At 40.4% G+C, this 15507-nt stretch overlaps 1 protein-coding gene across 3 annotated transcripts; it reads right to left on the bottom strand.

The window, feature by feature from the left end:
- Window positions 1–1908: 1908 nt before the first annotated feature.
- On the bottom strand, window positions 1909–12343 carry ZNF518A (zinc finger protein 518A). 3 transcript variants are annotated; one of them, XM_063339120.1, is made up of 3 exons: window positions 12170–12343; window positions 9961–10084; window positions 1909–7461 (listed from the first exon to the last, which is right to left on the bottom strand). In XM_063339120.1, the coding sequence occupies exon 3, from the start codon at window positions 7341–7343 to the stop codon at window positions 2697–2699; it is 4647 nt and encodes a 1548-aa protein (XP_063195190.1). In that variant the 5' UTR covers window positions 7344–7461; window positions 9961–10084; window positions 12170–12343; the 3' UTR covers window positions 1909–2696. The 3 variants fall into 3 exon arrangements, with proteins under 3 accessions (XP_063195190.1, XP_063195191.1, XP_063195192.1); XM_063339121.1 differs by lacking the exon at window positions 12170–12343 and adding an exon at window positions 11346–11475; XM_063339122.1 differs by lacking the exon at window positions 9961–10084.
- Window positions 12344–15507: the final 3164 nt, after the last annotated feature.

A 15507-nucleotide genomic window follows, 5' to 3' on the forward strand; every position in this document is an offset into this window, starting at 1 on the left:
TTAGGATCTCAAACAAAGTATTATGGAAATGCGAAAAGCTCGTAAGAAAAAAACAATTATATATCCATAACAGTACTTGAGCAATATGAGCTAAATAATACAAGGACATAATTAAGGGTGGGGAAATAAAATACTAAATCACTGCTCAAGAGGGAGCAACAATTCTCTGCACTGAATGAGATGGATGTCTATGGATAAAGTGACACATGACAATGAATTAAGATTGTATAAAGCAACCTTATTTCAACATTTTCTAGCTTTACAATGTTCTTTTTCACAGTATTGTTTAAGGTTACCCAATTCATAGGAAAAGAAGCTGGAGGGAAAAAAATTCCAATGACAGTTGTCACTCTCATGACTCATTGATATAGAGAAACCCTAACTCTACAGCGCAACTTCCACCTCAATGCTGTCAACGAAAATTGGTCATCCTTGGTGAAGTTGCACTGAGTAGGTTTTAGCAACAAACTCCACAGATATTTCTGCCAAAGAAGGCAATGGCAATGTCCAGAATTCAGGGGTTCAATTTCGGGTTTATCAGCAAGCTGAGGCAGCCAATAGCTCCTTCCAGTGAAAAAAGCTTAAAACGGTTTTGTCCTTCCCTAATGCTGTTTCTCCAGTGTGTCAATGGCGCCACACAGTTTGGTGGTGTCGGCAAACTTGCTGAGGGTGCACTCAATCCCACTGTCCATGAATCTGACAAAGGCGTTTAACAGCACCAGTCCCAATACTGACCCCTGAGAAACGCCACTCATCACTGGTCTCCTCTTTCTAACGCAGTTCATCACCACTACGTTAGTCTTCTTCAGAAGTTCCTAGCCAAATCCATGTCAGAGCTCAAGCCCATTGTGCAGCACAAAATGATCTGATTTTGATACACGCACCAACTGTAGATTAATTCACCCGAACTATGCTGCCTTGACTGTCTCAGGTACTTCAGTTGACTCGCATACAAAACTCACTAGCTACACACATAACTCACTAGCTACAAGGCTAGTGTGCATCTTCCTGACACATAAGAAAAGACCCCACATATAGCTACTGAAGTAGTTTTTTTAAAAATAATTTTCATTATAACACTTTTTAAAACACAACCTAAGTCGAATTGTGTTACCAGAATCCCTGTAACATCCATAAAAGACTTCTAATTGTTTCACTGGTAGCAAGTCAATCTTCACTTTCACCTTATGAAAACAGTCAGAGAGAACTACCCCGGGCTTGCATACAATCTAAAACCTCAGAGATTTAAATGCCCCAGTTGTCTCCAAGTCCAGTATTCAATTTTGACAGTATTTCCATCAATACTTAGGGAAGGACAAACCTCTAAACATAATTACTGTAGATAATAAGGACCTTCATTTGTATACTCTCAGTCACTATCGATAAGGTCTTTTGTTTACAGACTTTCACATACACATTAAGAAATGTAAGGCATATTCTCCCTTCATTGTTATCCCAAAAAAATTTAAGTAGGAAGCAAGCAGGCTCCTAGGAACACTACCCAGTAAAATGAAGGAGGAATAACTTAAGCCTTGGTTTTGCCAAACCCCTGGTGCCCTAAAAGGACGTTCATCTGAATAAACAATAGTAGAAAATACTATTTATTGATTATGGGGACAAATTACATCCACCTGGAATAAAACTACAATGCAGCTACAGGCCTGAAATGGTGCTTTGCACTTCACCATATCCTGGCCTTACTACAGGGTTTGTGGCAGACATAGTATAAAACAAAATAGAAATATTTCCTATAAATGCTCACAGTCATATTCTGTAAACACAAGTTATAGCAAATTTAATAGTGACAGAGTCAATACAGATTAGGAATGTTCACCATTCTTAAACACCATATACATTATGAATATATATACTGTATATTTTCCACTGATTCCATTCTCAGGCTCACCGTATTAACACAATCGTAACATGTTTTATTAATTTATATGAAAAATACTTCACTAAGAAAGTAGACAAACTGCACAGAAATAGTACAAGTGTCATGTGCATAGCAATATAGCTTAAAGCATTCACATATGGCTTTGTTTAAATGAAACTATTGGGGAAATGGCCCTATATGGACCTATCGTTACACAGTTGACATAATGTAAACTGCTTCACATCTTTTAGGCACTTGCTAACAATAGTGTTCAATCCCTGAAAAACAAAATCAAGAGCTAACAAGTGAAAATAACAAAAATCCCAGGATAACAGCTGTCTGTAGTTGAAAAAATTTTAAAAATTGGTTTTAGTAGTGCATGCACAGAACTGAAAAATAGGGAGGGGGATAATTTCTGTGCAAGAATTATACCAAATAACTGAAAAATATAAAAATATTTACATGTTTAGGTTTTTTTTAAATATGTACAGAACAAAAGCCCTGAAGACTCCTTCTATAGAATAAAAATATAGGACATGATAGTAGTAACAAAAAATAATATATATTTTTGTGGAATTGTATTTGCAGTTAGTTACAAGTTATCTAAACCACAAAGCTCCTTGATCTATCTCAAAGCTCGATGGCAATAGAGAATCTGCTCTTCCTTTTAAAATACAAGCACTTTGCATCATTTTTAAACACTTCAGTTACAATACTGAAATACAAACCAAAATGACTTGTGCATCCCAATTCAATTGATTCTCTTTTTAAAAAGCTGTAATGTATGATACTGAAGTTTTATTTTCTTAACTGGTCATCATTACGTTAATGAATTCCAATCTCGAGTAGCCTCCATCAGGTGCCTCTGTCCATGTCCTACCCAATTATCCTGATTGTCAAATATTCTACCGCAAAACCAGCAGCTAAACTTAGCTTTCAAGGTATTATCAGAGGTAGTTTTCACAATCTGATAATTGTTTTTGCTAGTCTTTTTCAGTGTCAATTTTAAGACAAATCTTTCTTTTACAGGGCTAATCGGTTTTATTGTCCTGTGCCTTTTCTGAGAAAAATCATCAGTAGTTACATCCAAAGGATTGCAAAAGGCTGGCTGCAGAAGCGCTTCAATAGTTCTTTTTGACAATGAAACCTTAAGAACGTGTCCCTTAAATTTAGCAATGGTTTTCATTACATTTACAACTTCTGGAACATCTGCATCAGGATGGTTAAGCACAACAACTGGCTGATTTCTCCGGGGGCATTTTACAAGCTGTTTAGAGTTAAAAGGAAGTAATTTCAAAGTCCTCACAGTTTCTTTTGATGCCCTTGGTTTGTAAGGGCCACCTGATTCACTAACAACTTCAGCTTGATTCTTTTCCTTACACTTTCTGTGCAACATTACTTTCTTTCTTGGAGGTTCTGGGCAATTATCCTTACTTTTCCGTTTGAAATTCTTGTTTCTTTGCACACCCACAGTTTCTGAACTTTTAGACACAGTTCGTTTTAAACGAGGTTTTACTTTTGCTGTTCTGTTTCGGGTGCTCCACGTGGACTTCTGACTACCAAAGTTATTCCTGTTGTTAGCAGTTATTACTTGTGTACTCTCCATAGAACCTTTTTGCAACTGTGTCCCTGCAGACTTAGTAGAATAAACAGGTTCTACAGGAGGAACACAACATGCTGGATTAGAGCTTGCCAAAGAGGCATTTGCTGGCGTTAACCTACCTGGTAAGATTAAGGCATCATTAGAAGTAAGACGAGTTTGTTTCTGTGCTAGTGCAGGAGTAAGGGACTGCAAATTATCCAAGTGTAGTGAGGGCACTGAGTTGCTTACTGACTGAGTGGTATCAGCCAGTGTATCTGAAGTCTTAATTTTCAGCAAAAGCTTTTGTTGCATGGCTCCAGTTTTCTTTGGTTGACAATTCTGATAATGAGCGTTATCCTGAAAAACACTATGTTTATGAACTACAGGCTTGTTTGGTGTCATACATTTCAGAAAAACTGCCTGCTGTCCATCAGGCAAAAGTGCATAAACGTGTTGTTTCTGTTTAATTTCCTGTTGATTTACTGACTCCAAGGAACCAAAGACAGCATCCTGATGCTCTGATAACATCTTCACAGAAGAAATTCCTTTCACAGATGTCTCCGATGAGTTTGCAATTACAAAAGATCCTTTGAATGGCATGCTATTCGATGAGTCATTTGCTGTACTACATGCTCTCCTATTGCAGGAACTTCTTACACTTCGGAAACTGTCATTTTTCCCCTCCACTTTTGAAGCTGGTATGGTTATTTTACCATATTCCCTGGATGCAACCTGCCCTAAAACCTGAGAACTATCACTAGGGACATTTGCAACTGTTCCAATTGCCCCGCTAAAAGTCAATATCATTCCAGGTCCTTTATTTAAAACAAAAGATGTTGGTACACCTTTAGTTACATGCCCATCTGACAAACTGGTTGATGGAAGAGATTTTCCTGAAACCACCTGTAGTCCGGGCTGGTTAGCGAGGTGCAAAGGAACAAAAAATCCCGATGAAGGGGACTGAACTAAAAGGGGTTTCTTCTGTTCCTGAAGAACTGGTGAAAAGCTGCTAGGATTCTGGGTTGCAGATAGTATTTTGTCTTTTACTAACTGCTGTGTTACGATTGCATCTGTATGAGTTTTTAGCAACGTACCAACACCTGGAGTTCTGGATAATTTATCCATTCGCTGCGAATCAAATGACGTTCTGGGCGCCTGTCTTTCTCTCCCACAATGCGTACCTTCATTTATGCCACATCTTGCATTCAACTCTCGCTTGTATAAATGAAAGTCTACATTAGTAGGAGGCCTCTGAAAACCACATGCAGTTGCTGAGTTTTTTATATGTGTAAAGGCTTTATTCCCTGGCTCATGACCAGAAAGCAGCTTGTCACAATGAAGTTTTACGCAGTTATTTGACTTGCTGTGGGATTCTTGCTGAGTAGTTGCTTTCACTTTTAACACATCCTGCAGTAACTGGTTTATTTCAGGAGATAAATAATTAGCTGCCTGTTCACTCTGCAACGAGAAAACAGATGTGATTTTAGGCATTAAGACCGAGTTAACACAATCAGATCCATTTTCTTGAAATTTCTCAGCTACGTTCTCAAAGCCTTGATGTATGTTAGCGTCCAAATACTGCTGGCCATTATGGTGGTCCTCCATAAAACACTTGCTGTCAACAATACATTTAGATTGGCTTTTAGAAGACACAGAGTTATTCCTAGTGTTTATGCGTCCGTAAGTTTTATTAACATTTAATTGGGCTGGTGCGACTTTCTCTGGTTTTAGGCTTTTCATCAACTCTGAATATGAAGATGCAGATTCATTTCTACTGTTTTGAAAAGAAACTGTTTTGCTAGATATAAATTCTTTGTATCTGTCATCTGTTGACATCCACATGCTACATGGATTATCCGAAGTGTCCATTTTGGAATAGTTGTGAAAAGACAGCAACCCTTCATTAGAAGAATCCACTGAAGTTGAGTAATAGAGATTATTAGTTCCATTACTACTATTCAGGCCACCATTTTGTATTTTCATTTCAGGAAAGAAGGGCATTTTCATAGGGTCATAGTGAAATGTATTTGTAATAGTGGGCGGTAATACCTGAGGATGACTTGGAGGACTATAGCTTCCCCACGAGATATTACTTCTAGTTCCAACTTTTGTCACCTCATCACATGGAGGTACAGCTGAGCTCAGCTTCATTGGCAAATAATTCAAACTTTTTCCTACAGCTACATTAGAAGGTGCTACAGTTTGAGAAACACTCCTCCCATACAATAAGGAGTTATTTTGTTTTTCCACTTTTGTTTTTCCTGAATAAGGAGAGGAACAAGAAAATGGAGGGGAGGTTAATGGGTGAAGAGAATTGTTCTTTAAGGTTGACTGATCAGTTATATGTGGCATAGCACCTGAAGATAAGCCACGGGGATCAGCAGTCTGCAGCAAAGGCGTTGTAGAACCATCTGTAACAGGATCAGCTTTCTGACCCAACAAATGTGAGTTTTGCTTACTTGTAGGTAATAACTTTATAACAATATGTTGTTTTCCATCTACCATTTTAAATCCCATAAATTTAGCACTGTAATTTGCTGGAACCGATATTTTGTTGTTTTTGACCATCAACACCGTTGGCCCATGAACAGCATTTTTCAATAATCCCAAGCCATAACTTGTTCCATCATCTGCTTTACTGTATTGTGCAGCAGTAGCAGAGCGCATTCCACCCGTGACATTATGCTTTTCTGTACATAGAATTTGATCTTTTTCTTCATTTGTTTCCACATCTCTCATACACTCGTTCAGGTCCTCAGATTTTGTTTGAATTTTATTCATACTTCTCAGCACTTGTCCATTTTTTTCTCCAGTTTTGTCACTTCCACTGCTTATTTTTTTCCGTCTCCAGAGTGCTTTTTTCGATGCTCCCATTTTATATCTTTTTAACACAAGCTTCAGTGCCGCTGGAGTCTTCCCTATTCTTTTTTCACATTTATCCTTTTCCAGTTTTTCTTTTGCATATAAGTGGTCTCTATGCAAAGCTATGAAGTGGTTTAAAAGATAATCTTTCCGTGATGTCCTGTAACTGCAATATTGACAACCAAATGGAAACATACTGGTATGAACAAGAAGATGTTTTTGGAACTCCTCTTTTGTAAAGCTTACGTGATGGCATTTTACACATTTATATGGAATTTCATTATGTCTGTGAATGTGCTGAACAAATGTGCCCACATCCTGGGTAGAAAACCCACATTTTTCACACTGGAAGTGACCATTTACACAATGCTTTGATGTGAAGTGTTTTGTCAAATCCAACAAAGTGTACATATGCTCATCATTACAGAGCTCACATTTTACTAAAGTGCTACGATGGGTGCGTCTATGCTGTTTAAATGACTGAAAGTCATTAGCTGAGAAGTTACACATCTCACAAGGATACAAAGGCAACTCGCCATAGTGTAACAGCTGAAAATGTTTCTGTAGATCATTTGGGCTGTACCTAATGTTATCCTTGCACTTCGTACAAGTGAAATTCAGTATCTTTGCTGTAGTTTTCAACCCTTCTTCAAATTGCACTTCTGGTTTATTTTGCGAGTGGCTTCCCTCTGAACAATTGGGATCACTTCCGTTTATTTTCTCTACACTTAAGGACTTCCTTGCAGTTTGCTGTTTACACTGAAAGAGTTTTCTAAATCTATCGACTTCATGTTTCATTAATACTTCATTTGGAATGTTCACCTTGGGTAAATCAATTTTCACATTTTTTAGTTTGTAAGAGAGACTGACATCTAAAATTGCTGGTTGAGTCATCATACTTAACGGATCATTCACCAGTGCTTTTTCCAAAGTAGCATCTGTAGAAAAATTATTCGCAGCATTGTGTTTTAACAAATTAATTTGCTTTTTATCAGGAAAAAACTGTTCCTTTTCAGATGGCATGATTTTAGGTTTTCCTTTTCTTTAAGTGAATTCTTGAGACTAGTCTTACTTCCTGCAGCAAACAGGACTGCTGCGACGAATTATTCTCAAGGTTCTAGAACTTTCTCATTTTATTCTCCTGAAAACAGAAAACAAACAAAGCAAATATTACATTTAGAACTAATGCAATTAGAACGCTCATTACAATTAATACATTATTGTTACTAAATTAATTTATTAATAAGTTAATAAATACATGCCAGTCTTGAAAGTTGTTGATTTTTACAACAGCATTTGAAATAGAAAAGGAAGAGGAAAAAAATGAGACATTACACTAATTTTGTTTGTTTGTGTTAGGGGTTTTTGTTTGTTTGTTGTTGTTGGGGGGGTGTCTTTCCACAAAATATACATAAATTTTGAAAAATAAGCTTTAAAGGACAACATCTACTGAAAGATGAAAACATTGAAATTCCATGCCATCAAATTTGGATTTTCTCCCACCAGGCCAGTCTGTAAGTATGAAAAATCCCAAGAGCTGCTTTTTTAAAATTAAGCTAGCATTTACTACTTATTCAGGATTTCAAGCAAATATTAACACAGTACCTCCACTGTGACACAGATCACCAACTGAAACCAGGTGAAATACTAAGAACAACTCAAATTCAGCAGGAGTGTTTGGTTTTTTTTACTCAAGTCTGTTACTCTCTTAGTAGCTAACTATTGTGCTTAAACATAAAAGGAAACAAAATAAAAAAATGACAAAAGATCTGCTTCACTAATGGAGACATTACCTTTACCAACACCAAAAAACCCACCACACTCATCTACAAAGTATTTTTCGCATGGCGACCTTCAGTATCATTCAAGTCTGACGTAGTCAACAGATAAAAGTTAACTTTGGTTTCTCACTGTGTGTTCCTGGGTATAAGTTAATCTTTTCAGAACAAGAGCCCCAACCGACAACAGTATTCCTCTATGGATTAAGAGGCTCAAATAGGTACGGTCAGCATCATTGCCTCGCTAGATTTAATGTCAGTGTTCCCATAACTGGCTGCACTGACAATTTATAGCAGCTCAAGTCTATGCTCAAACAACACTCCCATGTGTCAACATAAAATCAGCAGAAATGCAATAGCAGTGAATCAAAATCATTTGGATTTTGAAAAGTGAAACTGAAAAGGAAGAACTGTTTCTTCACTAATATATAATATTTTTACTAAAAACTTTTTCTATAGCAGAAGTCATAGCATCACTTTCTTCTTCACTAGCAAAGTGTTGGCTGAAATCTGATCAGCAGCTCGCTCTCCACTATTCCCCTGCCCACCCTGAAGCAACGCAGCCATGGAACTCATTAGATCATCCTATTTATTCACATTCAAACTGCAAGAACGATCACATCCTCTCCCTCATTGTGATGAAGTGCAAGAGCTGCTTCTAGAGCTCCAGGCCATCATAAGCATCACCACTAAGGTCTTCCAAATATTTTTCCATAGTCCTGTGAGAAGGAAGTATCTAGCATTAAATATGTAAATACCTGACAAAGAAAATGGATACTGAAAATTTTTCAAGGCTGTGTTCGTGTATCACATAGCAAGAAAAGAAAAAACACCTTTAAGCATATGCTTTATTCACTCCTTTGGAAAAGATATTAGTATTCCCGCACAATTCTTGAAAATAATACAAAAAATTGACATTTTATACAGACTTCAATATCAAATAAATTCAATTAATTGTGTTCTTCAGCTATGACACCAGCAAGATTTCAATTATACATCTGACATTCAAAAAAACCCACAAACCACAGACACATACACATGCACACCCTCCTTAGCAGCCTTCCCAACTAAAACACTTCAGGTACAGGATTTTTTTTGTGTGTGTGGTTTTTTTGGGGGTTTTTTTGTTTTGTTTTTTTTTTTGTTTTTTTTTAAACTCAATGATACATTTCCCATCTTCCACACAGGAGATTAATACATGGGATACTACTCTAATTTGAGCCCTCAGAAGAGAACAATTCATCTACATTACACTCCATCTTCACCAAAAGAGTACTGGATTGTAATGCTTTCTCTTGTAAACAGTAAGCTTGAACAGGAGCAAGCTGAACTCAGCATAAAGAGTAAGTAACTAAAAATGACTTGGACTTAACTGCTGAAGATGCTTTTTAATGCACAGATGCAACACATGAAGATTACAGGTTGCATGATGCAATACAGCATCCTGATGGCAGCTGCTGATCATTCAGATTAAAATGTTATACTGTCAAATACTGAAACCTGAAATGTGTGCAATTAACAGTATAAAAAACAGAAGTGGGTGCAATATGCTACAGAAAACAAGCCTCAGGCTTTTAACATGGGGCCAATGTGGCCCTCAATTTGGCAACACTTCACTGACTGGATAAAACATCTATGTTTGGCAAAGTGTTTCAGTTGTGTATATTCAAACCTGATTTCAGACCTCCTTTAACTAATTAACCACACAAATTACAATTTAACATTGTTATTAGTGGGTAGCATGCAACTATAGACAAGCACCTGCAGCCCGATAAATAAAAATATGTACTAGAAACAACCAACTAGTAAAAAAAAAATCCCAGGGATCTTTAAATGTACATTACCAAAGAAGTCAGACTTACACATTAAGTAAAGACTTGACTTCAATTCTTCAATAGCCTTTTTAACATTTTTCCACACACATAGAAGACGTAAATATGTAAGACTCAGAAAAGGCCACAGTCAGGAGGAATAATGAAAAAAGGTCTGGAAACAAAAGGAGAGATATTTTAAAAGGTGCAAATACAAGCATAACTGAAAGAATAAGCTGAAAAGCACAAATCCTTCACAATTTTACATTACTTGCATTTTTAATACATTGAAGACAGAAAAACTGTAAATACATACCATGTTCTCTCTCCAAAAGCACCAAACACAATACAAATTCTAAATTAACGAGTGGTATTAAAAATCACTAGCAAATTCCTCCTAACAAGGCCTATTTTAACCTTAGCTTTGCCACTACTTCTCAGGCATTCATAACTGATAAGTATAAACATACAATAACTTAAAAACAAGACAGAAAGAAGTAACTGGTACCTTAGTCCATCAAACTTTAACTTGAACCCAAAAAAAATTTAAGTAAAAACTGTAACAAATTCTATAGCAAACACCTAATTATAATTTTCTAGAAAGTTTTGCAAAAGTTGGGAGGCATGGGGGTGGAATATTATATTCACAATACTTGAAACAAATAGGTAGATTATAAAGCAGATAGAATGAATGCAAACCCTGAAAATACATAAACATGTGTCAAAGTTAACCCTCATGGAAAAAAAATAAAAACAAAAAAACCCACCAACACTAAGCACAAGCATAAGTAACCACTTGAGGCTCTAAGCCTCAATTTTCTTCCCTCAGAAATGCTCCGATATGTCAGTATTTTGCTTAAAAAAAGTACACATGGAGAAAAAAAGTTTTAGCTATATACTTTAACCTAGTGAGAAATGACAGATAGGAGTAAGACACTCCTAAGGTAGGGACCTTTTACAGTTTTTCCATTTAAAACAACAAAAAAAAAAAATTCAAAATACATTTCCAGGCAGGTAGTATTTTCAAGATCACTGTAAAAATCGTATATGTTCATTTAAGTTTTGCTAAAACAACCTGTTATGCTAAAGTTACTTTCCATACTTGGTCCCATCCTACATGTGTCTGCAAATTCAGAGCCTTCAGCTCTACAAAGATCCGGACACATGCAGGAACTCACAGAACTAGATCTTCAGGAACCCATGGAGTTAGAGCTTCTGGTGGTCAGATACAACCTGATACAGCAAAACGCTGCTTTTGTCCAAAAATAAAAAAAAACAAAACCCCAAAAAAACCCAAAACAACTCTTTATAAAAGAAAAATAAATTACCAAATCGTTCTCAAAGCTAACAGAGACACCCCACGCCACACAGAAAACTTGCCCTTTAGGAAAAGAGCAGCTCAAGGCTCCGGTGACACACGGCCACCGCCAACGTACCTGCAGACGGCCACTTTCTCAGCCCCCCTCTTGTGATGTCGGGGGACACCCCACGCCGTGCCCCCGCTGGGGGCTCCCGGCCCCGCCGTTAACGGGCAGCAGCGCCACCGGGCGCTGCCGGGGCTTGCCGCGGGGCAGGGCCAGGGCGCGGGCTGTCCCCTCGTCCCCGGGGCAAGCAGGCAGGGAAGGGCAGGGACACAACACGAGGCGATGCGTGACGCCGGTCCGGCGGGGGTCGGGGAGCCCTCGGGGCTGGCACCGCCTCAGGGCCGCGCCGCGAGCTCCACCCGACCCGCAGCGGCAGCGCCGGGCGCTCTCCGAAATTGGGGTGGGGGCGGGTGGGGACGCTCCCCCTCCCCACCTCTTCCTTGGTAGCCACCCGGCTCCTCGGGCGGCCCCAGCGGGCAGCGCTGCCCCCGCCCCGCCGGGCCGCCCGCCGCGGGGCGCCTACACGGCCCTGGGGGGTTCGGCGCTGCCCGCGACGCCTCGCCTGGCCCCGCGCAGTCCGGCGGAGGGATACGTCGCCACCGGAGCCCCCGCCACCGGCCATGAGGCATTCCCGCCCGCTGCCCGCCCCGGCCGGGCGCTGCCCACCGTCCCCGGCCACCCTGCCGCAGCCCCGGCCGCCCCGCGAACTTCCCGCGACCACAGGGGGCGGGGGGCGCGGGACTATTTAACGGCTCAGCCCTACCACGGGGCGGCTTCCTGCCCCTCCGCATCTCGCACCTCCTGCCAGCTCCGAACCGCCGCGGTCCGCGCCGGGCCTCTCTCTCCTGCACCCCGCGGGCCCCCCCTTCTCCGCCCGGCGCCCCTCGCGGAGTTACCTCTCCATGCTCCATAGCCCGGCCAGTCGCTGTTGGCGGCCATAACAGTTTCCATCCGGGGACTGTGGGGCTCCGATCCCGGCGGTAGGGGCGGCCGCGGCGGAGGGATACGCGTTCACCTGAGGAGACGGACGGTGGCCGACGAGGCCCAGGGTGGGGGAGTGCTCGGGCTGGGGGAGGCAGCGGCTCCGACAGCCCCCGCTGCTTTCCTCCTCCTCCTCCTCCTCCTCCTCCTCCTCCTCCTCCTCCTCCTCCTCCTCCTCCTCCTCCTCCTCCTCCTCCTCCGATGTGGCCGCAGGGCCAGGGGCGGGAGGTAAGCACAGTGCCGGGCCGCCCAGCAGGGGTGGGGGTGAGGCCTGCCCCCACCCCTTCCCCGGGGCCGCCGCGGCCTGGCGCCGGCCGAAGGCCTACGGCCGGGCGGCCCTGGTGGGCCTTGGCCACATGGCGCGGCCGTGGGTACAGCCCGGCCGCACCCCATCGATACCTGTCAGTGCCGCATTGTGCTTCCCTCCGCCCGAAGGTGTGTGCGGTCCAACGGCCGTTAATGGCTCTGGGCAGGGAGAGCTGATGCCCCACCATAAAACAGCCATAAAGAAAGGTCCCTGCCTAGGGTGTTTGTGGTCCAGCCTAGACAAAGACCTACTGAGCTGCGTAGATGGAATATATAGGGGGTATCTGTAGAAGATGGCAGCAGTGAAAGCACTGAGAACGTTCTATGTGGATTAGATGAGTTGATGCGTTTTCATATGCCCAAAATAACAGAAAGCTGCAAATCACTACGAAATGTTTGCCTTGTTAGAGACACAATATCAGTGCTGCTTAGAAGAGACGTTAACTGCTCTTGTTAGTAGTAGCCTGCTTTAATCATTTGTGCTAAGTTTCAATGCACACGAAAGATCACCAAAAGTAAGATGACCAACGAGTGTGAAGGCAGATGTGAAATAGGAAATTCAGGTGAAGTGTGGCCAAAAAGTGACAAGCAACCATGGCAGAAATAGGCTGTAAAGATGAATTGTGAGTGACGAGGTCACTGAAAAGGAAAGCCTCTCTCCACTTACGAAATAGCATTCAAAAATCAAAAGGAAAGAGGAGAAAGACTTAGGTTCCCAAAGGAAAAAGCTTAAACCAACTCATGAGCAATTTAACTGAGCAATTCAGCTAAAGTTTTCTCCAGAAATCCTGTCACATCTTACTAGTTGCAACAAAGTTTAAGAAATACACTCTTACTCATGATTAAATTTGAGAACAAGGAGGAATGTTGCTGTCTTTGAGTAATAAAGATACATTTAACATAAACATATTTTTAATTCCTCTTTCAAACTGACATCGCTTATGTCCCTTGTGTTCTGGACTGTAAAAGAAAATCAATAGAAGCCATTTTGGGGTGGGGTTTTTTGGCCCTAAAGAATATTTTCAGGATTAGAATTCTATTATTGATGGTTCAACTACGCCCAAAAGAAACAATCTGTGCCAAACGCAAGCAGAGAAATATAGTGGTGATTTGCATGGAAATCTTCACCTTCTGGCCTCTAATTCATTACATTTTTTCTAAATGGTCAGACATGGAGTTTGCAAATGTGTGCCCGTAGTGTTTTGAAGGATCTGAAAACTAACTACAACTGAAGAAAACAAATGAGAAACAGCATAGTTCTGGCTGCAGACCTAAGGTCAGAAAAGATAACGGAAAAGAATTATCCATGAAAGTTGTCAGTCTAACACGCAGCTACAGTATCAAATTTGTGTTAGAATGCTAGTATTCCTAATCTGAAATTAAAATCTACATCATATTGTCAACTGTTCATCCCAACAAATTCACATATAAAAATAGAAACAAATATTTTATCTGTAGTGTATCACTTCATAATTCAAATTTAGAACACATGTGGATGTCAAGCACAAGAGAGAAAAAGAAAATCTGTGAGATAACACCAATAAGGGAAACAAAGAAGAAAAGCTAACATCTGATTTATCATACACATTGAGATTCTTTGCAGCACAGGAGGAATCAAAAAAGATAACATCAAAACACATGCTTGTTTTATAAGTTTATATTGGGATTAAGATTTGTATAGGAATATATGGAGAAAAGAAAGGTGACAATCTGATGAAAAACGACAAAATGGCAAAACCCACCAAAAAGATTGACATACATATAATACCTTCTCCCCAAATTAATGAAAGAACTTTTTAGTCACGAGAGTCGGCATCTGCAAAAATGCTCCCCAAAATTTCTAAGTTATGTTCTACGACCTTCCCATTTTGCAAAAGTACTGGGAACCCCTTGTAAACCATGACATGAGCAGCTGCCACAAGGATCTTTTTGAATCTACGTGCTCACCACTGAAGAGATGAGCAATGAATACAGCAACTGCCATCCTACCACGCTCAGAGTAGAAACTAAACCCAAGTGAGACCAAAGTCTCTTAAAGTGTTTCAGAAGCGAGCGCACAGCACTCGACAGCCCACACGTTTTCTGAGTATCCTGGTACTGGCAGTTGAACGTCCAGTGGCACCAGGCATGAATTGTGACGAAGTGCATGAAAGCAAACTTAGATATTTTTAAGTACTTTTATGTTATCCTTAGAATATGATTTCTTTGAAGTAACATCAGGTGCTTTCCTATTTCAAGGATCAATGAATGCTGCATGAGGACTAGAATATCTTCATATTCTTTTTCCTGAAGACAGAGATCACACATGATGCATCTGGATAGGCATGATACATACACATCACTGTTAAATTCCCCCACTCTTAAAAAGCAGGGACTGAATCCACGTAGTACTCCACTCCTTCATTCTTCTTCAGAAGATAAATTTAATTTGGTCCACTTTACTATGTGAGATCCTGTGAAAAAGATGTTCAACTGTGAGACAGTCTATGTTCTGTGAAGCACGAAATATCCCACAGCAGTTGTCACCAAAATAAGTTGCTCTGACATCTGCTGTCAGGCTTTGTTCTGAGTATAGGCTATTGTCTCCAGAAGCATATGTAAGCTGTGTAGTATTTTGGAAACCTTAAAGGTATTGGTACTGTCCCAGTGCACATTACATCATGTTATTCCGTGCATCTGAAATGGCAAACAATTACAGGACTTCCCATTACATATGTCATTAGCATTAGGTATATGGTATATATAAATTGGTAGGGCAATTAAGTGCAAATAAGTAACTTTCATAATTATTTTTTTGCTATTGTAGCTGTTAGTTCTGTATATGTGATGTTTTAAAATTGAAAACTCAACGCTTTCCTCAAATACATGGGTGTCTCACAAACAACGGGAGTATTGCAGCCCTGGTTTCAATTAGATATCCAGCTTCTTTATGAATAGCGTGACGGAT

The sequence above is a fragment of the Chroicocephalus ridibundus genome, chromosome 6 (assembly GCF_963924245.1).
Source record: "Chroicocephalus ridibundus chromosome 6, bChrRid1.1, whole genome shotgun sequence".
In the NCBI taxonomy this organism is placed as follows: domain Eukaryota; kingdom Metazoa; phylum Chordata; class Aves; order Charadriiformes; family Laridae; genus Chroicocephalus; species Chroicocephalus ridibundus.

What these genes read in the sequence shown, in the direction of transcription:
- ZNF518A (XM_063339122.1), bottom strand. Translation starts at nt 7,343, where the DNA reads ATGCCATCTGAAAAGGAACAGTTTTTTCCTGATAAAAAGCAAATTAAT.